General features: G+C 37.4%; 2 protein-coding genes across 10 annotated transcripts in view; one reads left to right on the top strand and one right to left on the bottom strand.

Annotated features, from left to right (window-relative positions):
- KCNIP4 (potassium voltage-gated channel interacting protein 4) overlaps positions 1-11,268 on the top strand; it is a 1,211,769-nt gene extending 1,200,501 nt beyond the window's left edge. For all 7 annotated transcript variants that reach the window (XM_037829499.1, XM_037829495.1, XM_037829498.1 and 4 more), the window contains 4 exons: positions 7,062-7,169; positions 9,102-9,206; positions 9,826-9,888; positions 11,189-11,268. In XM_037829499.1, the coding sequence (XP_037685427.1) occupies positions 7,062-7,169; positions 9,102-9,206; positions 9,826-9,888; positions 11,189-11,236 (324 nt within the window). In that variant the 3' untranslated portion in view covers positions 11,237-11,268. The remainder of the gene's footprint in view (positions 1-7,061; positions 7,170-9,101; positions 9,207-9,825; positions 9,889-11,188) is intronic.
- The window catches only part of PACRGL (parkin coregulated like), a 47,007-nt gene continuing 31,477 nt past the window's right edge, over positions 7,699-23,228 (bottom strand). The window contains exons 6-8 of one of the 3 annotated variants that reach the window (XM_037829504.1): positions 22,611-22,718; positions 16,699-16,779; positions 7,699-14,172 (exon numbers count right to left, since the gene is read on the bottom strand). In XM_037829504.1, the coding sequence (XP_037685432.1) occupies positions 14,116-14,172; positions 16,699-16,779; positions 22,611-22,718 (246 nt within the window). In that variant the 3' untranslated portion in view covers positions 7,699-14,115. The remainder of the gene's footprint in view (positions 14,173-16,698; positions 16,780-22,610; positions 22,719-23,228) is intronic. The other 2 variants (XM_037829503.1, XM_037829502.1) reach the window with 2 other exon arrangements.

Genomic DNA, 23,228 nt, shown 5'->3' with positions numbered 1-23,228 from the left:
TTGCTGCTTTCAGAACTTGCTCCTTCTCTTCTATGTTTGACAGTGTGATCAGTATATGTCTCGGAGTGGGTTTTTTTGGATTTATTCTATTTGGAGTTCGCTGAGCATTTATGATTTGTGTATTTATGTTGTTTAGAAGATTTGGGAAGTTTTCCCCAACAATTTCTTTGAATACCCTTCCTAGACCTTTACCCTTTTCTTCCCCTTCTGGGACACCAATGAGTCTTATATTCGGACGTTTCATATTATCTATCATATCCCTGAGGTCCATTTCGAGTTTTTCAATTTTTTTCCCCATTCTTTCTTTTATGCTTTCATTTTCCATTCTGTCATCTTCCAGGTCACTGATTCGTTGTTCAACTTCCTCTAGTCTTGTACTATGAGTGTCCAGAATCTTTTTAATTTGGTCAACAGTTTCTTTAATTTCCATAAGATCATCCATTTTTTTATTTAGTCTTGCAATGTCTTCTTTATGCTCTTCTAGGGTCTTCTTGATTTCCTTCATATCCCGTACTATGGTCTCATTGTTCATCTTTAGTTCTTTGAGTAGCTGCTCTAGGTGCTGTGTCTCTTCTGGTCTTTTGATGTGGGTGCTTGGGCTTGGGTTATCCATATCGTCTGGTTTTTTCATATGCTTTATAATTTTCTGTTGTTTTTGGCCTCGTGGCATTTGCTGAACTTGATAGGGTTCTTTTAGGGTTTGTAGACCAGTTGAAGTCCTTATCTCTAATTTATCAGATCTACAGCTTCGTGGAGTACACTTTCTCTAACTAACCAGCAGGTGGCGTCCACGAGCCACCTGTTCTCCACAAGCCAGATCTCCCCTGCTTAGCCTTTTTGGTGAGTGGGGGAGTGAGTCTTGTGGGGCCCAATTGGTGTACCAAGCTTGCGTGTGTAGTTGGTGTTGCCTGCCCTGTATGTGGGGCGTGTTTCTGGGCAGTCGGGGAGGGGGGGTGGCCCTAACAATCAAATCTCCCTGATGATCCTAGAGTTTTAAAGCTGCTGCAATAGTCTAATCCTTCAGTTCAGTCCTGCCACAGTTTGTCTCTGCCACTGACCCACAAGTCTTTGGTATTGGCGTATGGCTCCTGAGACTTGCAAGTGGGCCCCTCTTCCAGGCTGTGCACCCCGGGTCCTCTGTTGAGGGATGACTGTGCTATGTCACAGGTGAGTGCCGTCCCCCCAGGGCAGTTCTGGGCTGCTGGGCTGTGTTGGGAGGCTCCCAGTCTGCTCAAATGATGGCTGAATGGGGCTCTGTTAATTCACACTGCTCCCCCTTCCCAGCTCTGGGACATTCAGCTGAGGTTGCAGGGAAGGCTAATGTCCACGCCCAGTTTTGTGGTGTGTGCCTGTTATTTGAAGCACTTCCGTCACACTGGGTTGTCTGGGGCAGCTCTGGGCTATGGGGCTGGCGATGGGCAGGAGTGTTTCCTGTCCACCAGGATGGTGGCTGTGAGCGGACACCCCCCTTTTCTTGGGAAGTTGTGTTGTTTAGTGAATTTTCTCAGCCACTGGATTATTGCCTTTTGTCTCAGAGCTCTCTTAGTTCTGCTCTTGACTTGACGTGCCCAAATTTCAATTCTTTGAAGCTTTCTGTATTGAGCTTCTTAGAGTAATTGTTTTAGAAAAAGCAAAAAGGATTTAAAAAAAAAAAAAAAAAAACGGCCCTCCTCAGAGATCTAATGGGTTATTGAAATGCTAATAGACAAAGCAACCAGGGCCATTAAGGAAAGGTGCACAGGGCAGAGAGATCAGCTTTGCTTTGGGATTTGCATATGCGCCTCAAGGCCTGATCTCCGCCCTTCCCCTTTCTGTGTTCACCAGAACTCCAAAAATCCTCTGCTTTTATTTTGGAGTTTTTCGTGTTGTTTTTTTTCTATGCCTGTCTCCTCTCTGCTGGGCTGGCTGCTCTCAGAGTCTCTGGTGTCTGGTCTCAGTCTATCTATGGTTGGAGTTTGAATCAGTAGAATGAGTTTCCGATAAGAGCAGCCACTGCAATTCTCCCTTCTCCTTCCCGGAGCTGACAGCCCCTCCTCCCCCGGGACTGAGCCTGGCAGGGAGGGGCGCGGGTCCCCTGGCCGCAAAAACTTACAGATTTCGCTGATCTCAGCAGTTCCACGTTTTCATGAGTGTTGTATGAAGTATGCCCAAAGACAGATTGCTCTGTGGTGTCCAGTCCACACAGTTCCTGGCTTTTTACCTACTTTCCTGGAGGAGTAACTAAAACATACAGCTCACCAGTCTGCCATCTTGCCCCGCCTCCCCTGTCTCTGTCTTTTAACCCTTACTGATAGTCTTCATTTCTACACTTTTCTCCAGACTTCCCTCTCCTCTCTCTTCCTATCTTCCTGCATTGCTCCCTTTAGTATTTCTTGTAGAGCAGGCATCTTGTTCACAAACTCTCTGTGTCTGTTTGTCTGACAATATTTTAAACTCTCCCTCATTTTTGAAGGACAGTTTTGCTGGTAATAGAATTATTTGTTGACAGTTTTTCTCTTTCAGTATGTTAAATGTATCATACCATTGCCTTCTTGCCTTCATGGTTTCTACTGAGAAATCCACACATGGTCTTATAGAGCTTCTCTTGTACGTGATGGATCACTTTTCTCTTGCCACTTTAGGAATTCCCTCTTTGTCTTTGACATTTGATAATATGATTATTAAGTGTCTTAGAGTTGGTCTACTTACATCTATTCTATTTGGGGTACATTGTACTTCTTGGATCTGTAATTTTATGTCTTTCATAACAGAAGGGAAATTCTCAGTAATTATTTCCTCCATTATTCTTTCTGCCCCTTTTCCCTCCTCTTCTCCTTCTGGGACACCCATGACATATACAGTCCTGTGCTTAATGTTGTCATTTAGTTCCCTGAGACCCTGCTCATATTTTCCATTCTTTCCCCTATCTGTTCTTTTGTGTGTAGAATTTCAGATGTCCAGTTCTCCAGTTCATGAATCCTTTCTTCTGCCTCTTCAAATCTGCTGTTGTATGTCTCCACTGTGTTTTTCATCTTATCTATTGTGCCTTTCATTCCCATAAGTTCCACCAATTGTTTTTTCAAACTTTCAAATTCTTCCTTGTGTTTGCCCAATGTCTTCCTTATGTCCTTCATCTCTTTTGACATATCTTCCCTCAATTCATTGATTTGATTTTTTAATTGATTTAGGAGATTTTTTTGGTTAATAATCAGCTGTTTCAATTCCTATACCTCAGTTGAAGTGCAAGTTTGTTCCTTTGACTTGGCCGTATCTTTGCTCTTCCTAGTCTGATCTGCAATTTTCTGTTGTCTAGGCATCTGATTTCCTTGATTACTCCAGTCACATTTTGCCAGACCAGACTTGCCCAGGTCTCAGGAGGAGGCTGTATTCAGTATCAGGTTTCCCTAAGGGTGAGACCCAGAAGATTGTCAGACTTTCCTGTGAAGCTTCTAGACTCTGTGCTTTTCCTATCCTGCCCAGCAGGTGGCACTTGTCAGCCCACAGCTCCCCACCAGCATTAAGAGGTGCAGTGTATTTAATTCTCCATGGACCCTCTCAGGACCAGAGACCAAGGGTGACAGAAGCCAAGCTGAAGCTTTTTCTGTCCCCCACCACCACCACAACCACCAGGCCTTAGGGTCTGTTCTCTGAGGGAGGGCTGCCACTTGAGCTTGGCCCCACTCCACCCTTTTCTTAGGGAAGATAAGCCCTTTAGAGAGTTGTCTCCTACACTTGAGTTTTTCCTTTAACTTCTATCTTTACTCCACCTTTGCCTGGGTCAGTGCTGAAAATTGAAAATGCCTGAGGCTTTCTCTAATGAGCCACTTAGAATGAGAGAGAAAAAACAAAGGGAAAAAGCAAGTCCCCTTTTCAGAGCCAGTCCCCAGCCCTCCATTCACCAGACAAGAACTCCTTTTCTTAGGACACAGGTCCTTTTCCAGTGTTCTGAGCCCAGAAGACTCCAGAGCCTCTGATTTATTTTTTTTCCATCAGCCCCACCTCCTCTCTGCCAGGTTAAATCTCTGGGTTCCTTTACTGCTTGCTCCAGGTTTATCTGTGTGCATAACATGTATTCAGTAGTCCAAATTTGTTAATTAAAGCCACAATTGGAGCTTGTTTGAGCTACATTCCCTTGCTGCCAGCAGGGAATGCTTCTTTCTCCCCCGGCGAAGTTTTACAACTCAGCCTGCCTTGCTGGTGGGGGAGAGGTGCCAGCTCCAGTTTGGGGAGTTTTACTTAAAATTTTATGCTGTGATCTCAGCCATCCCACCCATTTCTGACTGGTGTAGGATGTTGTCTGATCACAGGTGTCCCCCATCCATTATTCCAGACTATTTTCTAGTTGTTCCTGACTATTTATTAGATGCTCTAGGGGACTAACTAAATTCCACACCTCCCTATGCCACCATCTTGCAATGCAGCCCTTTGATGCCTTGATTTTGGCTAAGTGAAAACTATTTCCAACTTCTGATCCCCAAAACTATAAGATAATAGATCTGTGTTATTTTAGCCACTAAGTTTGTGGTAATTTGTTATAGCAGCAATAGGAACTAATACACTGAGTAATAAAAAGACATCTTGGAAAAGGAAAAAGCAACCTGAAGTCTTGAATAGGAAGTTAAGTCATCACAGAGTTGTTTGATCTGCTGAAGTGGATCTGTAAGTTTACCTTGAACTCCAGAAACACCCAAAAAGACTTTTATTTTTTTTTATTTTAGACAAGATGATTCAAAAGTCCTATAGACAATTAAAATATGGAAAAATAGACAAAATATATGAAAAATAAGAGCAATGAGGGAGAAGCAGTCCTAATGGAGGTCAATCATATTAAAATGCTTTAATAATTGAAACAATGTGATAGATAAACAGATACACAAATAAAACAAAACAGAAAGTCCAGAAATATAAACAAATGTATGAAAGTATCAAAGATAAATTTAACATGTCAAATCAGTTGGTAAAAATAAATGGGATATATAGTAATGTTGGGAAAGCCAGATAACTATCTATAAATGGTTGAATAAATTCCAAATAGAACAAAGAATTATACGTAAAAGAGTAAATCTTAAAAGTACTAGAAAAAAATATGGGATAATCCTTTTATAACATCAGCATAGAGAAGATCCTTTGAAAATGACATAAACCAGAAGTTGTAAAGCAAAAAAATGACAAATTCTACAATATAAACATTTAAAAATATGTCTGCTTTACAAAAATAGCCATGCAGAATTCTTTTAATTGCAAACTGGAAATAATGCTTGCAGGCCTATCACAGACAAGGCTAATTTCACTCTTATGTGAATAGTTTCTAAAAATCAATAATAGCAAGACCTACAAACCAACTGAACTCTGAGAAAAGGAACTATCCTAGAAGAAAAGACATCAGAATGGCTCTTAAACATTTGAAAAATGCTCAAATCTATTAATAAAATAAAGACAAATTCAAGTAATTTGAGAAATATTTGTAAGTTTGGCAGAGGTCAAAAGTTTCATACCATAGAGCACTGGCAAAGTACAATATCCTTATACAGATTTTGAGAGGGAATTTGGGGGGCAATTTGAAAATATCTAAAAAAATTACAAAAGTTCAAATCCTTTTCACTTCTAAAAATACCATTTCTAGGAATTTATCCTACAGATGCACATATAAGTAATGTATGTATGGAGTAATTCTTTGTAGCATCGTTCCTAATGAGAAAAGTTTGGAAATTTTTAAATACACATCAGTGGGAGACTGGTTCAATAAATTATTGTACATTCATAGAGAGCATGCAATTATGGAAAAGAATGATATTATTCTCAAGATTTATTGTTAAGTGAAAAAAGTAAAAGTACAGAACAGCCTATTAGACTCTCATTTGCCTAAGAGTATACACACATATATATGTGTTATACTTGTATAAGCAAAATGTTATTTGGAAGGAAGTACAAGAAATGACTAATGCCAGTTGTCTATGGGGAAGGAAACTGGATAGATGAGATCCAGAATGAGAAGAATTTTTTTTCATCAAATATCTTTCACAATTTTAAATTTTGAACTGTATGAATAGGTTGGTTAGTTTTTAAAAAAATTAAAAAAACTGAGATAAGAAAACAGTTAAAATGATTGACTATAGAAACATAGAGGGACAGTGTGAATCTACCCAGGAAGCCACTTCTGGATTTCCCATCTGCTCTCTTCATTCTTTCCTAAGATTGGGTTATCAACTCTGTATGAGCTCAAAATTTACCGCGTTAACCCTGCTCTACATGAAAACAAAGATATATAAGTTTGATCAAGTTCATCTGGCACACCTGCAATGCACGCAAACCAGCCTAACCATGATACTGTCTGAGGGTTCCATGTATTTAATACTCACATAGCAAATACTCTGGCCAGGTACTGCTATAAGCAGATTAATTCTTTTAATCTTCATAAAAATTTTGAGTTAGATACCATTGCTTTCTCCATTTTACAGATATGAAAATCGAGGCAAAAGAATTTTAGATTGTCTGAGGACACAAGGCTATCAAATGGCAAAGCTAGAATTCAAGTCCAGGCTTTCTGGCTTCCAGGCTCCATGCCTGTGTAGTGACTGCCCTTATGCAATTAAAACTCAATGTCTAAGAAAAGGCTACATTTGGTCTCACTCTTAGGAGCAGCCCACATTTGTTCACAGATATTTTTCATGGGAAGTGTGTTATGGATGTTTGTAATTTAAACTTATAGTGATAATAGATTCTTTTCTGTGAATTACATGATCTTTCAGTGGAAAAGCCATTATCAACTAAACACAAGCATCTTGCTGTGGGTGTCCATCCTGATACAATTTCCAGACCCACAGTTGATTTAAGTCAGTTTCCCATTAGAAGATGAGAATGTCAAGGCTAAGGGGTAAATAGAGGCATAAGGGCTGGTTTATGTCCACAAAGGACTCTGAGAAACAGTTGATCCAAGAACACATTAATCATTTTGCTAAATAAACAGTTCAATATCCAGAAGGTTGTAACTTTTGCTTCCATCATTTCAGAGATTATTCTATCAGTGTGTATTTTACCTTTTTAGAAATGCCATTTCAAATTGTACTTTTATTTCATTTTAGGATTTCATCAAGGGTCTTTCCATTTTGCTCCGGGGGACAGTACAAGAAAAACTCAACTGGGCATTTAATTTGTATGACATAAATAAAGATGGCTACATCACTAAAGAAGTAAGAAATGCCTTCCCAACACAGCTTCTTTGGACCATTTTCATTTTTTACCTTCAAAATATTAAACAATTGTAATTTATGAATTATGATTTAAATTGTTTTTTTTATGAATTCCAAAATATTTTATATAATGGGAAGGAGAGAAGTATTTTAACAAAAGTTTAGAATGGATAGGAATAGTTTATGGTGAATTTCCAAAACAAATATATAACAACATATAAGGATGACCCTTGTTTCCTAATGGCATTTGAATAAATATTGGAAATGGAGAAAAACTGGTTTGTGGAACCACATAAAAAAATGGATCCAAACAACATTAGAGTATTTGGCCTGAATCCTTTTATCCCCATGTAATGTTGTCCATATGGAACCAGAAACATCATTACAATCAGATGGTTGGTGAGTTGACCCATGTTTGTGTGGGAAATTACTTTGATGCGATGGTGGGGCTTCCAAATACACTTAAAAGCAGGCTATCCATGAGGTCATAAAAAAAAAAAAAATCTTAGACCAGATTAAGATGCTTGAAACACATGGTTTATTAAACCAATTTAAAACAGAACAAGAAGCAAGAGGAAAGAGATGGGATAAGTTGACACACTTCGGATAGGGTGCAAGCAGGACTGAAGGACACACTACCTGAGGTACCCGATGTTCATGTCCTGGTCTTTCTCTCTGCCTCACCAGGCTTCCCCAGAATTCAGTTTTGGGCAACGGATCCCAGACAAAAGAAGTCCTGTACCAATGGCATACACTTGCTCTATCAGAGAGACACAGTGGGCAAGCATGTCTGGTTATGGCTATAGCTTGGCAATTACCTGATTAATAGCCATGGGTTTTGTTTATTTACCAGAGGGCTCATCAGGCCAGAATGAATGTCACCAATAGTTGGCAGATTTAAGACCTCATGAATATTAAACACTTGTGTATATTTAGCATATCCTGAATATTCAGTGCCTCTTGTATATTTAGTATGTGAGGAACATTTACTATCCAAGTGCCTCCGGAATATTAGGTAACTTTTGATACTTCCATCCCTTTATTTCCCTTTCTATGTTTAACATAAACATACTCTACTTACTACTTATGTTATATGTAACACATTCCATGAATTCTGCCCTATGTCTAACAAATTTCTCATTACTTATCTATCCTTAAAACATCAACTTACCATTTAAAATAGAATATTCTCAAAAGAAAATGTATGTTTCAACTGTATTATCAACCTAATTCAGAGGCTTTTTATATAGGAAACATTAATATGAAGGAAACAACTATGAAACAATATATCTGCAGGTCTAAGTAACCAGATACTTATATTTTTCTTTACTCTCATAAGAAGGAAAATGACAAGGAAAAAAACTAGATTTTGTTTTACCAAAACATAATAATAATGAAATGTCAAGGTGCTCAACAGAAGGGTTAAACTCTCCTGGCCAGTCTACATGCATGAGTTCTTGGGTTAAAACCATAGATGGAAAATGGCAATCAAAATTCTCATGAGCTCTAACTTACCAGAACTTCAACAAGCTTTGGTATAAATCCCATGGTGTGGAGATTATTTTATTATTACTAAATAGAAATTGATAATTCAATATATAAGATAATAACTCAATGAAACAAAGGTAATCTGTCTGGTCTATTGTGACCCAAATATTTGATAAACCAGAATATTCCTTTCCTATGTCAGAGAGATGAAAATTTGCTTCATTTTGAAACCAAGATGAGAATCGGTAGCTATATTACTGTGATTCTGCTGCATTTAATACATAATGCTGTTGGCTTTTTCTCTGGCACAACCGAAAAGCGCCTAAAAAGAATCAATGAAAAACTGAACATCTGAAATTGAGTGGGAAAAATCTCTTAAAGCTTCTTGGCGTAGTTTCTTCACACATTACATGAAGCCTCATGTGAGTGCCCTTTACTTTCCAGGAAATGCTTGATATAATGAAAGCAATATATGATATGATGGGTAAATGCACATATCCTGTCCTCAAAGAAGATGCTCCTAGACAACACGTGGAAACATTTTTCCAGGTAGGAATGAAAATAGAAGTTATGGAGGGATGAAATTAAGAGCAAAGCTTCTTCAAGTTTGCAAAGCATCATGATGATTCACAACACTGCAAAGAATGTTATTAAAATGGACAAAAGGATGAAAAAATTTATGATTCTACTAATTAATAATTACAGCTTTGAATTTATAAATAATACTGATAGCTATGCTTATTGAGCACTCACTGAATCCTAAACAGAACACTAAGCAATTCATTTTTCATATGCTTTTTAAAAAAATCCATATAATTCTCACGAGAACCCTGAGGTTATAAATCCTCACTTTACAGATGAGAAAACCAAGGCTCCAAAAGATTCATCAAATTGCCTGAACTTTCACAGCTAGAAGGCTGTAGATGCAGGAATTTACCTAGTGCAGGGTGACTAGATTTTCACATTATATTGCAGAAGGGAACAGCCTAAAAGTAGTACAACATGATTATCTCTAAAAAAATTACTAGTTCATGCTTTGAAGAAGTTCCGCCCCCCACAAAACAAGCAGGCAGGCTTTCTTAGCATCCACTGCAGCTCATTTGTTTTAAGTGTGAGTGTATTATCGAGGTACACATCTGAATAAGATGTTATTTTTCTTCCTGAATAGAAAATGGACAAAAATAAAGATGGGGTGGTTACCATAGATGAGTTCATCGAAAGTTGCCAAAAAGTAAGTAATGACAGTAAAGGATCTATCCCTTTTGCTTTCATAACAGCTAGCCACTCTGATGTGAGCACTGCCAGTAAGCCAACATGAACTGAGCGTCAGTGCAAAATATAAAGCTCGTATGCCTAAACTTACCACTTCTGCATAGCTGAGATAAGCCTATCGCTCTGAAAATGTGCACCAATACCGGCAGTCAATCAATCAACATTTACAGAGTGCTGATTCTGACTCTGCAGCAGGCAATGCGCGAAGTCGCAGAGATACAAAAGTTGCACATGCACTGTTTTTCATTCCCTATATCCTGTAGACAGTATTCATCACTGAGGACAAAACACGATACTTGAATTGCTCTTTCCTCAGAGTTAGCCTATAACATGCAAATTATCTCTACTTCCATAGAATTAGAATTCCAGTACAGCCAAGTATGCATCAGAGGCCAAGCTTATATCTGACTTCTAAGAGAAACACCTTTCCTTTTGTTTATGTAAACAAGAAATAGCTTCTCAGCTTTACCCAATAATGTTCTTCAATCACAAAGAGGACAAAATTATTTTAGAGAAATCTGGGAGGTTCCCCCATCACCTGGTGGGAGACCAGTATACCTTATGTAGAAATATTTCACGTCTTGTGTGGATAGAACCACAAGGAAAGAGCTTTTAAAATAGTTATGGAGACAAAGAAGCTTGCTGCTGCTTTGGCGTTTCTCTATATTTTTACTGTTTTTCTTCACCTTTCCTGATGACTGCTTGTTTCTCAACTTGTATTTTGATGAGGTGGTCTCTGAATTAACCTGTTGACATCAAAGTGCTTAATCATGATGTTGTTCCTTGGTTTCTACAAGTGGAAGCCACTATTAGTTTGGCTACCATTTACTACTACTATACAGTTCACTAGGTGCCATTCACATAAATCACCAAGTGCCCCTATAATTCCCAAAGCTGGTTCACTTTCATCGTTTCTAAGGAATATGCCAAACTGAACAGACACTGGGCAATGGTTTTTCCCAACAAATCCTGCATCTCTCTGGTTTCCACTCTGGCAATATGATTTGAGAAATATTCTTTAATATCACCATGTAACATTTAAATAAAACATTTAAAGTCTGGTAGACTCAACAAAACATAAAATGGACTCTCTACAGTTATCTATGTGGAAAATGGGTAGCATAGTATTTTCATTTGCAAACATTTTGTATCTGAGCATGTGGCATAGTTGGTTGGTGGGAGGAAGGCAGTACTTAAGGGCAAAATAGTGTACTTTTTGCAGTTATGCTGAATTTAATCCCTCTGTTTTTCCCTTACAGGATGAAAACATAATGCGCTCCATGCAGCTCTTTGAAAATGTGATTTAATTTGTCAAATAGATCCTCGACTGAACAGAAACTACACTACCACACTTAAAGTTGGAGCTACCACTTTTAGCATAGATTGCTCAGCTTTATACTGAGGCATATTATGCAAACAAGCTTTGTTTTAATATAAAGCAATCCTCAAAAGAGTTTTCCAATTATAAATCTCCATCCTTTTCAAAATGCCACTGAATTCATGGGATGTTCTAAAAGTCATTTCATGTCCTGTGAATATTCAAAAGAAATAGAACCTGGCATATAGTTTTATTGATTCTTCAGCTATGAGATTATTGAGGCTTTCACATATCAAGGTGATTTTAAAATAGCTGTGTTTTTTGCTACTCATTTGTACGAATTCAGCCCCAGGATTTTAAATGATTTTCTAAAATACTGACATCCACATTTCATTTCCAGAAATTAATTTTCATGTTTGTATGCTGTAACCCATTTATATACTTTAAGTAAACAAGATTAATTTAATTGAAAAAAAAAAATACACAGTCCCAGTTTCTATGGATTTGCCATCTTCTGTTAAAGATGTTAATTTAGCTGGCATTTTTTTATAACATTAAATTAGTTGTCACCAGATGTCAGCATATGTCTAACAAAGCTTATTTAATAAGCACCTCTTAATTTTTCATAATATATATTACAGCCAAGGCCTACATAAGATATATAATTTTGGACTTGATCAATCTTACAGGATGACTGTTTGCAATCGTGTCATTAAGCAGAAGTCCAAGAAGGGATGAAATAAAGCAAGGGTGTTTACAGGCATATGCAAAGGGTCAGGTTATCTGTCCTCCAATACACGGAAGGTTTAACAAGGAATCCTTTAATAGCATTAAAGGCCTGTTCCATACCTTTTCTCCAAGTTTCTCATGGCATGTTTATATTACAAGCAGCTGAAGGACAAAGAAACCTTGACTACCCAAAGCCTAATAAGAATAAACAGTAAGCAGAATTCACTTTAAAAGCAGAAGTGATTCCAATCTATTATACTGAGAACCACAATACCAAGATTTAGTAGAAAATGAGTAGAAATGCTGAACAACTCATCTGGATTGCTTATGATTTAGCTCATCATACAACTCCAACAATTCAGATTCTGTTTAATGATCTTAAGCCAATACTATAAAGTTGCCACAACAATACTGAAGATACACAAATCTTCCCTGTTTTGCAGAACTATCACCAAGACCAAGAGGCTACAGTAGGAGAAAATTTGCAACTGTCTTTGCAACAATAAATCAGATATCTATTCTGGTGTAGAGATAGGATGTTGAAAGCTGCCCTGCCATCACCAGTGTAGAAATTAAGAGTAGTACAATACATGTACACTGAAATCTGCCATCGCGTGTTTGTGTAAACTCAATGTGCACATTTTGTATTTCAAAAAGGAAAAATAAAAGCAAGTAAAATGTTTATAACTCTACTGTCTATGTTACAGGTCTTTATTCTAACAACTTTTTTAATTTTTACATTAAAAATATTACTTTTTTCTTATGGCATTTTCTAGATCTTAGATCTTTGTCTTTGGCTGGTGTTAAGTGCAATGAAGTAAAGTAAAGGCAAGGCCAGTGGGCAGGCAGCTCTTAGCTAGTGTGTCATGAGGACATGATGAGAGGGTAGAGAGCAGAGGCAAGAGTGTAGACAGAAGGACCAGGAAGGGCAAGAGCTCTGAAAAACATCTTCTCATTTCTTCAACTATGACTCTTCAGAAGTTACTTGTATTCTTCCAAATTACAGCTGTGAGAGGGTATCTGAAATGAGAATTGCCAAGAAGTTAGTAGAGGTGTTTGAGGGATGGAGCACAGAATGGGTGTTCTCCAGTGCTTCTGGGATATAATGTTGCTGCTCCTAGATAAAAAATGGTCCTTCATTTCCATCCCTTCAAAAGCACTGGTCCACTGTGGAAGTGGTGTGACTGTTCAGGTCTCTACCAGCCTCTCTTCTTGTCCAGCAGATAGGTCGTAACCTCATTTTCTATTTCTCTTCCACTACTTCTCACTTGACAGATGATCCAGAGTCAGCTTCAGCTGTAACAAAATTCTAAAAACTATGTCTATAAATCATGTTTTGAAAGTTTTTTTTTAAAATAAAAAACCAACTAATTGGCTAAACATAAACAAGCAAGCACAACAAAATCACTGAATACATATAAGAGCTTTAAGATTTTAATTTCTGAGTATCTTCATGTGTACAGCAGTATTTTCAGGCTATGAAATACAAAAATAACATTTACTTAAATACAATTAACACAAAGTTTAGGTAGTTTTAACAAATTGTAACAAACAACATACTTGTAAGAGAATTTACACATTTACAAAAAGCTTCTTAAGCTGTAATAATCTGGAAACAAATTTGTTCCAAGCATTCAATATAATAAAATACATTTTTACAAATAATTAATAGTGAATTCACAAATGTTCGTGCACCACTTTAAATTCCCATAGCCTTGATAAATATAAAACCAAAGAAATAATGGCACAAAAGCTACACAAATAAATGTACAGCTGCAAATTGATTGAAAAACGCAGGTTATAAATAAAAGGCACTAGAAAATAAACACAAGTGCATCTGATCATTTAAATCCAATTATGGTTCTTCACATAAACCACAAATATATGAAAAAAACTGCACTATTTTAGAACTTCTTTTAATAGCTTTCCATCATTAACTGTTCTTTCTTGATGATAAAAAACTTGTTCTATGATTCAGTGGGATTGTATATATTCATTTTAACCTAGTCAATAATGAATGGTGGCTGTGATTTGCAAAAGCACAAACTGAAGTGAATCTAGAAGAGTTCCACGGGTACCTGTGGTCAGCATTTAATACCCATCAGCAGGAAGTTCAATGGTTTATGTTGGCTCCCTTCTTTAACAGCAGATGGAACAATATGTTGGAATTTTAGATTTGATAATAATGAGGCTTCCCTGTAGATAGAAAACCATTTGGCATCATTAGAATCATGAGGGCATCCCCCTAACAGGTATTACATTTGCAGGAGCATGCCTAAAAAGTGTCCCAAATGCAAAAAAAAAAAAAAAAAAATACACACACACACATGCAGAATGGTGGAAAGAGAAGTACAATTTGTTTTTAATAACATATACATGTTTATTAATGTTTTTTAAAGTACCTTTTTAGAGAAGTAGGAGCCAGACTACCAGAATTTGAGTCCAGCTTCTACCACTCACCTCAGTGCTAATTACTTACTATGTTTCAGTTTCTTGATCTTTAAACGAGGAGAACAACAGACATGTAGTGGAGATTAAATTAGTTTAATAATGTAATCAGTAGAGTACCTGGCACATATACATTCTCAAGTATGCAATGATTGGAGTGTGTGTGGCTCTCCTAAGACAAAAGCACTTAGAAAGAAAAATCAGGCTGAAGATCACCTGATTTCAATTTTAAAAGACAATGAACAGAAGGAAGAGAGCAAAATGATTAATTATGAGATGATGACACTGTGCTTGTCTGTGATATTTTCATTTCCCCAAAAACCGTCTTTGTATCACTATGATATACTTCAAGCCCTAAGAAATGTGAAACTGCAATACCGAGAATAATCTTTTTTAACATCTCCTCTCTTGTATCACTACGATATACTTCAAGCCCTAAGAAATGTGAAACTGCAATACTGAGAATAATCTTTTTTTAACATCTCCTCTCTTGTATTTAAAGAAAGAAAAAGATACACAAACTTTTAAGTTCTTGGAAATGAAAAAAGAACATTCATTAATTTCAAGCACAAGAGAAAGTCTTTAATACATAATTGCAATTTTCTATCACAATGACATCAATTGGTAATATTATGTTGGACATAAGAAAAAAGTAGAAAAAAAAGCCCTTAGAAAATAAACAGTATTTAATAATAGCTCTTGCAACTACACAATCTCTTCAAATTTTGTGTTAGCACAATTCAAAATTAATGAGATTGGCAATAAAAAAAGTCGCTCTCTTACTACTTCTGGAACATTGGATTGGTCAAGTAGACCCTCTAAATTCCCATCCAAATCTTAATTTGCTTTTCTAAACTTTATTTAGAAGCAAACTACCTAAACCTCCCCATCCTGAAATCTAACAGGCTGGGCCTGCCTCCTTTCCACTTGTCCAGAGGATGTGTGAAAACCAACAAAGGAGTTTCAGATCAAAAAACTGTGCCATCATTATTTAGCATCTGCTTACTTGCATTTCACAGCGGAGGAAAGGGCAAATTCCTTTTGCATTCAAATTCTCGGGACAGCAAGAACATTTGCAACCAAGAATTTCCCTTCTGCTGAGAAGGGTCACTACACTGAATAGGGGATGGTTTTGCACACCTCATCAAAAAGATGTCTGAATGCTAATCCTCTGCCTGATGACCCACAAACAACAAAGAAATTCATTCTCTAGTAGGCTTAGGGACTTACTTCCTCTTCATAAACTTTATTCTAGGCATTCATCATGAAAAGAATATAATCGATTTAAAAAGTCACTGAAATTGGTCACATTAGGCAACTTAGGTAAAGCTTAAACTACAAGGTCTGCCTTTTAAAGCTGTATATGAAATTTTAGCTGTACATGAGCTGTGTGTATGTGTGTGTATATATATATATATACACACACACACACACACACACACACATACACATATACTCATATTTCCTTTAGAAAGTACACAGAAAGCAACCAAGTTGGACAGAGTTAAGATAATCATGCATATAATTCTACCATCAAGATCTTATTAACTGTCATCTCCAAAGTAATCTCCATTGCTTTATGGAAATATTTATAAGACCAGATTATACAAACACTTCTTTCAAAAGATGAAAATGTAATTAACCTAGTTATTTGATACCACCGAGAAAGTAATGAAATCTCCCACACTCTCCACCTTGAAAAGTTAGAATTATCAACTGAACTATTCCTGTGTGTTTGTGTGTGTGTATGTGTGTGTGTGTGTGTTTACAGACACAGTGGCTCAGTCATCTGGAAATGTTATTTCAACTTTTGGTTGTGGGTAGATTCTAAATTTTTTTAGACAGAAAAGATGGCAAATGCAAATTTAAAAAGGGACTGTTTCTTTAGTGATAACTAAATAACAAATAGGATAATAAAAAGGATTAGTGATAATCCTTTTCTGAACTTTCTAAGGGTCAAAACAAAAGCATCCAAAATATTTGAAAGAAAAAAAATGTCAAGCAGCATCACACGGGGTGCCTTACAGTAAGCATAGTAAAGTGTACAGGACTTAGATTTACACAACCTGGGTCTGAATCCCAGTTGATTAAAAACTATACAACCTAGATAAGTTATAAACACTCTGAACTTAAAAATGAAAATAACAGTATCAACTTCACATGGTTACTTACAGATGAACTGAGAATACACATTAAATATATTCTACAGTCAATTTTGTAAAACGACTAAAATTTTTTTAAATTTAATGACTTAAGGAATAAAGTTCTACTTACACTTCCACCATGCTGTTCTAGCTTCTGTAATGCACTGGTGATTGGCTCTTTGAATTTCTTGTCCATTAGCCTCTTGGAAAGCTTTTTTAAAAAGTAAGATTGGGAAGAAAATTAAATTGAAAAAGTAACACTATTCACCATAAAAATAAGTAAAACTTCACTAACAAACAGGCGAACAAGAAATAATGCCCACTGAGTCTTTACTGTGCATGGACACCACTTAATTTTAGACTTCCAAGCCTTCCTTTTAGGAAATATCCAATCAAATTTAACATTATAGCAGACACCAAGGTTTTTGCTAAAAAAAAAATGTATTATAGAATTACCACATGACCCAGCACTTCCATTCCTAGGTATACAATCAAAGATTTTAAAAACAGGTACTCAAACAGATACCAAGGTTCACAGAAGCATTATTCCTAACAGCCAAAAGATGGAAACAACCCAAGGGTCCATCAACTTGGACGAATGACAAACAAAATATGGTATATCCATATAAGGGAATATTATTTGGCCACAAGAAGGAATGAAGTTCTGAATGAAGTTTTCACGGATGAACCAGGAAAACAGAATGCTGAATGGAATAGCAAGGTATATAAGTAAAAATACTGATGATTTCACTTACATGAAATATCTAGAAATAGCAAATTCATATAGAAAGTAGATTAGAGGGGAAGGGGGAATTGGTTGGTGGGTATAGTGTTTGGAAATATTGGAAATTTTCAAACAAAACAGTTTAAAAAAACAATAATTTATATTATTTTTTCAATTATACCAATCCTATGAAATCTACTACAGTAGAGTACCTGAAATAAATTTTCTATGAAACAGCATATTTTTCCATTTTGTAACTAGCAAGAGCACTGGAAGTCTATGCTAGAAAACTAAGACTCTAAAACATGTTTTCCTATAATAAAATTGGAAGTTAAGACAGAGACCAGAGATTTACATAAATAATTCAGTAACAGTGATAGGCAGAGGGATCAGATTAGAAAACACAGACCATCTATCCTAAGGTACATCCTGAAGGGGCCTCAGCTGTAAAGATGCAACCTTGATTGAAAAGGGAGGGAGCACAAAGTGGGTGAGGAGAGAATCACAGGAGCAAAGAGGAAAATAGCACAATTCAAGTAATTAAGCATAATCTCTAAGTGTTCCCACCAAATTTCTACATTATTGTACCCAAAGACATGAGCATTACTTGCTCATGGTTCCACCTTCTGTGAATACAGCTTAGGCCCAGGCAAACATCATTCATTCATCAAATACTCTGGCGGCCATCATATAAAGTTGGTTCCTGGTCTTCCCTTTTCCTTCCTCTTACCAGGTATGAAAGTAACCCAGCAGGAGTACTTCCCCCACCACTGGGCCTTAAGTAGCAGGTCCCTTCAACCAAGTCATGGAACGTCAGAAGAGACTCCCAGAAAGATGAAAAACGTGAGAAAATCAACTCTGAAGAAGAAGACAAACAGTGCCTATCAATGCCCTAAGGAAGGAAAGAAACTGTCTCTCTCACAGTCCTTAGGTTTGCTCTTTTCAGCGTGTGTTACCCTGAGCAGGGAGGGCTTTATGGAAAGACCCATGATGACCAGCATCAGAATCACCTGACGTTCTTGTTAAATTAATACACAGGTTCTTGGGCCCTAACTGTTATTTACCCAGTCTCAGGGCAGAGACCCAGATTCTGCATTTTTAGCAAGATTCTCAGGTGACTATTTCCTTATTAAAGTCTGAGATCACTGCCCTAGGGTCAGTGGCCAGCCCTTATTGTTGAAGCTCAGTGTGATGGTTAGGTTCATGTGTCAACTTGACCAGGTGATGGTTTAGTCAAGCAAGCATTGGCCCGATAGTTACTATGAGGACATTTTCTGGACTTAAATCTTCAGTAAGCTGATTACATCTACAGCTAATTACATCTAAAATCAACTGACGAGATTGCCTTCAACAATGAGATATGTCTCATCCAATCAGCTGAAGACTTTAAAAGGAGTACTGAATATTTCAGCAGTCAGAGGAGAGAATTTCCATCTCTACTTCAGCTAGCCAGCTTTTCCTGGGGAATTCATCGAAAACCTTCATCGGAGTTCCCAACTTGCAGCCTGCCTTAGGAATTCGGACTTGTGCATCCCCACAGTCATGTGAGACAATTTTTATAAAAATTTCATATTTATAGGTAACTCCTGTTGGTTCTGTCTCCCTAGAGAACCTATTTTACATAGGAAGAAAATGAGTTGCAAACAGGCTCAGTAACTGCTTTTGAAATTCTTTCAAGAAAAGGAAACTTTCTTTAAATAAACACTGAAGACAGAAGTCGATAAAAACAGATGAGAGCGAGCGGGGCATTCAGCTTCCGAGCGGGGACCTTCGTGTGGTGCGCGAAGAAAGAGCAAATTCAAAATGGGTGATGTTGAGAAGAGCAAGAACATTTTTGTTCAGAAGTGTGCCCAGTGCCACATCGTGGAAAAGGGAGGCAAGCACAAGACTGGGCCAAATCTGCATGGTCTGTTTGGGTGGAAGACAGGTCAGGCCCCTGGACTCTCTTATAGATGCCAATAAGAACAATGGTAATCACTTGGGACAAGACACTGATGGAGTATTTGGAGAATCCCAAGAAGTACATCCCTGGAACAAAAATGATCTCTGCAGGCATTAAGAAGAAAAAAGAAAGGGAAGACTTGGATAGCTTATCTCAAAAAAGCTACTAATGAGAAACAGTTGGCTGTTTGGTTATTTATTACAAAACAGAAATGTCTTGTGACTTTTTTACATGTACCATATTTAAATTGATCTCGTACACCAAAATTCAGACCATGAATGGCATCATTTTTGTTGGACGGTCCTGAGTTAAAAAAAGATTAGCTTATAGTTAAATGATCAAGATTTTCAAATTTTGATAGTAATTATGGTTTGGCAAGTCCTATCACTATTTTCCCCTTCTAAAGGTTTAACTGGGTTTGAAGCTAGGTAGAATTAGTAATGTTAACTTTTTCACAAAGATGGTGAATGTCAACTCACAACCTATAGGAGATTGGTTTTATATTTAGATTTATATAATTGGTTTTATGAATATATTTAAAGAAATCCCTTCACTCTCATACAACAAAACAAGACTCACTTGATTTCAGGTGGTGTTCATCAGCTTGTTTAAAGGCAGGTGCCGAAAATAAGCTAGCTATTTCCACTTTATCTTTCTGGTCTTAACTGTATAAATCGAATTAAAATTCCCTGTATCTGAAATGTTGCCTTTTCATTAACAAAAGGCATTTTGATATGGTTTATGTATAATACCAAATAAAGAATGCTGAACACTTAAAAAAAAAAACAAAAAACAGATGAAAACAGAGCCTTTCTGGCTGGTGCTGGATTGGGGTGAGGGAGGTAAGAGGGAGTGCTGGGAAACCCTAGCTGTGAGTAATCCCAGCCAGGACTCTTTTTTAAATTTTTTCATTTTTTTAGATCAGTGTGTGCATTGGGCTACCTCAGATAGTCTACGCAAACAATGTGATTTATGGTGGAGGCCTTGGGCTATGGGATCAATTTGATCTCTGGAGGGGACAGAGACAGGTGGTTCAGTTATGTCTACATGACTGACCCCTAATAAAAGCTCTAGACACCAAGGTTAGGGTTAGCTGCCCAGTTGGCAATACTCCCTTAAGTCTTCCCACACATCCCTGCTGGGAGAAGGGCTGTCCACACAATTCCACTGGGAAAGGACAACTGGGGCCCCTCAATGGGATCCTTAGAGATGCTTAAATCTTTCGTATGAGTAGTAGGTAACACTCCAGGAACTAACTCTCAAACTGTCGTTCACCTCTAGGTAATGCTAGGAAGAAGGGACAATGTGGTGTCTAGGTCTTCCCAAAGTGTTAACGCTCAGCAAAGTGAAGCCCTTTTAGTTCGTCCCTGCAGGTAACCGGAAATTAATGCCACTGATCCATAAGGGTAAAAAACAAAACAAACAAAAAAGAAACAAAAGTATACAGTTTGGTTGTTAAACTATTTCACTCCACCATGGCTGATGGGCTTAGGAAGCATTTAGGAAATAAAGTTCTGGTCCTTGTTCGACTTGAGTTTGGGGAAGGATCCAGTGTGATTCCTTTTCTCTATACAGCACTTCCCCTACACCATGTCCCAATACTCTCAGCCAATGTCCTTGCTACTTATTTTCCCTCAGAAAATATGAGGCTGAGACCATATCTGTTTTCGCTCAGCATTACATTCTCAGTGCTTAGCAAATACCTGGCACAAAATAGGAATGCAGAGTACAACAGATTCATGTTAAATTGTTGAACTGTTTGAATGATTAAATAAATCTAAAATGAGTCATTTTACAAATAAGTGTGAAATTTCTTCAGTACCTGACCTGTAGGAGATAATTCCCAAGAAAAGCTGAAACAGATGAACAGGGCTGTCGTCAGTCAGCCATACCCCCTGACCTGAAGCTTACAAGCAGGTATCTGCCAGGATTCCCCGGCTTCTGCTTAAGACTTCCCACATGTCAAGGTTCCAGCCTATCTCACTCTGTCTTCTCCCCACCCTGCACCTTCCTGGGATTCCATCTCCCACCATCATTCCTAACCTAAGCAATCCTGATAGATTCTCCACCACCCTACTTTCTTCAGGTTTAACCAGATGGTTCCTGGGATGTAGATTCTCTGGAGAAGTTAAAAACACAATTTAGGATCTCTCAGGTGGGAGGACCCAAGAAAAGAACAGTAGATCTATGATCAAAATACACATCTCAGCTCTGAACTACAGAAGAATGCAGGCAGGGAAACCCTCGCTGTGAGTAATCTCAGCCAGAACTCTTTTTAAATTTTTTTTCATTTTTTTTAAATCAGTGTGTGCATTAAAGGATTAACTTTGCCCAGAGGAAGGTTTGGCCTTTGCTCCTGGAGCCTGGGAAGGAACCATTAAGCCCTTGGAATACATGCCTGATAAAACTATCTTTGTTTACTGGGGCATTGTGCTACCTCAGATAGTCTATGCAAACAATGTGATTTATGGTGGAGGCCTTGGGCTATGGGATCAACTTAATCTCTGGAGGGGATAGAGACTAAGGTCAGTCATGCAGGTGTTTCACTTATGTCTACATGACTGACCCCCAATAAAAGCTCTAGACACCAAGGTTCAGGTTAGCTGTCCAGTTGGCAATACTCCCTAAGTGTCCCCACACATCCCTGCTGAGAGAACGGCTGTCCACACAATTCCACTGGGAAAGGACAACTGGAAGCTCTGTGCCTGGTCTCTCCTGGATCGTGCCCTAGGTATCTCTTCCCTCTGATTTTATTCTGTATCTTTCTGGTGTATAAACTATAACTGTGAATATGAATATAACAACTTTTCTGAGTTCTGTGAGTCCTTCTAGTAAATCACTGAACCTGAGGGTGGTTTGGGGGACCTCCTAAACTGCAGTTTCCCAGTGTATGTTTATGTTACAGATTATACTACACATAACAGAAAAAATGCCTTATCATGAATGCTTAGTCTTGCTTAAAACTTCACAAAGAAAAACAAAAAGAAAAAAGATGAAAAGCATGACTTTGGCAGTATACAATTAAACAAGAGAGTACATAAGCACTGCTTATAATTCACAGCTAATTATCATGGCCTAATACCATTACACCACTCATTAATTTGTTAATTCAACTTTCGATTGCTTTTTATTCAACTTTAAACCCTGCTAATTAAAAACCCTTTTCATTAAAAAAAAATTAAGAGAATATTGTACATTAATAAAATATTTTCTGAACTGTTTTGTCTGATTGCTATTTTTTTTTTTGGTTAGGATGATGAGAGATTTGAAGGTTTTGAATGATTTTAATAATTAACTTGAAGTAATTAGATTATGAAGGAACGTGGAAAGTTCAAGATAAATATATACAACCACTCCAAATCTTTCCAGTACTTACACTTGTAAGCAGATGTTTCAGATGGTCGTTTAGAGAAGGACCAACAATGACACTTAACTGTACCAGAGCATTCAATCCTCTTTCAAACACTTCATCATCTGAATGCACCTGTGGAGACGGTTGATTGGTTGGGGGTTCCGGGATGTGGGGGCAGGAAGGGAAGGTTAGAAGAAAGGGCAAACAGGTGGAGAAAAAATAAAGTTAAATGTTTAAAATTAGAATATAATCAACCAAATCTAGAATTTAAAGAAATAATCATTAATGCAAGACATCTAGAAGCAAGAAACAAATTTTCAGTTGGACTGAAGCATTAACTAAAATACAGTTAGCATAGAGAAAGACTGATTTGAGGTCCACTACTTTTGCTAATAACTCAAAATGTCCCTTTTTATCTTTAGTACATCTTCTAAAGGAGTCTTCAAGTATGTAATCATCGGGCCCTTAATTACAGTGGCCTAAATTGTGCTAGCACCACAAACATAAAAATCACAGGCTAAGGACTAATTTGCATAAAATTTAGAGGGGAGGAAAAAAAAGACAAAATATTCTAAATGTACCTTACTTGTCTTTTCCTTCTATCATGTGTTTTGAAATACAAAGTATAAAGGAATAAAGGAC

This window comes from Choloepus didactylus, chromosome 3 (genome assembly GCF_015220235.1).
Source record: "Choloepus didactylus isolate mChoDid1 chromosome 3, mChoDid1.pri, whole genome shotgun sequence".
Taxonomy (NCBI): domain Eukaryota; kingdom Metazoa; phylum Chordata; class Mammalia; order Pilosa; family Megalonychidae; genus Choloepus; species Choloepus didactylus.
Note: the sequence above shows the minus strand (reverse complement) of the source record. Positions and strands in the feature narration are given on the sequence as shown.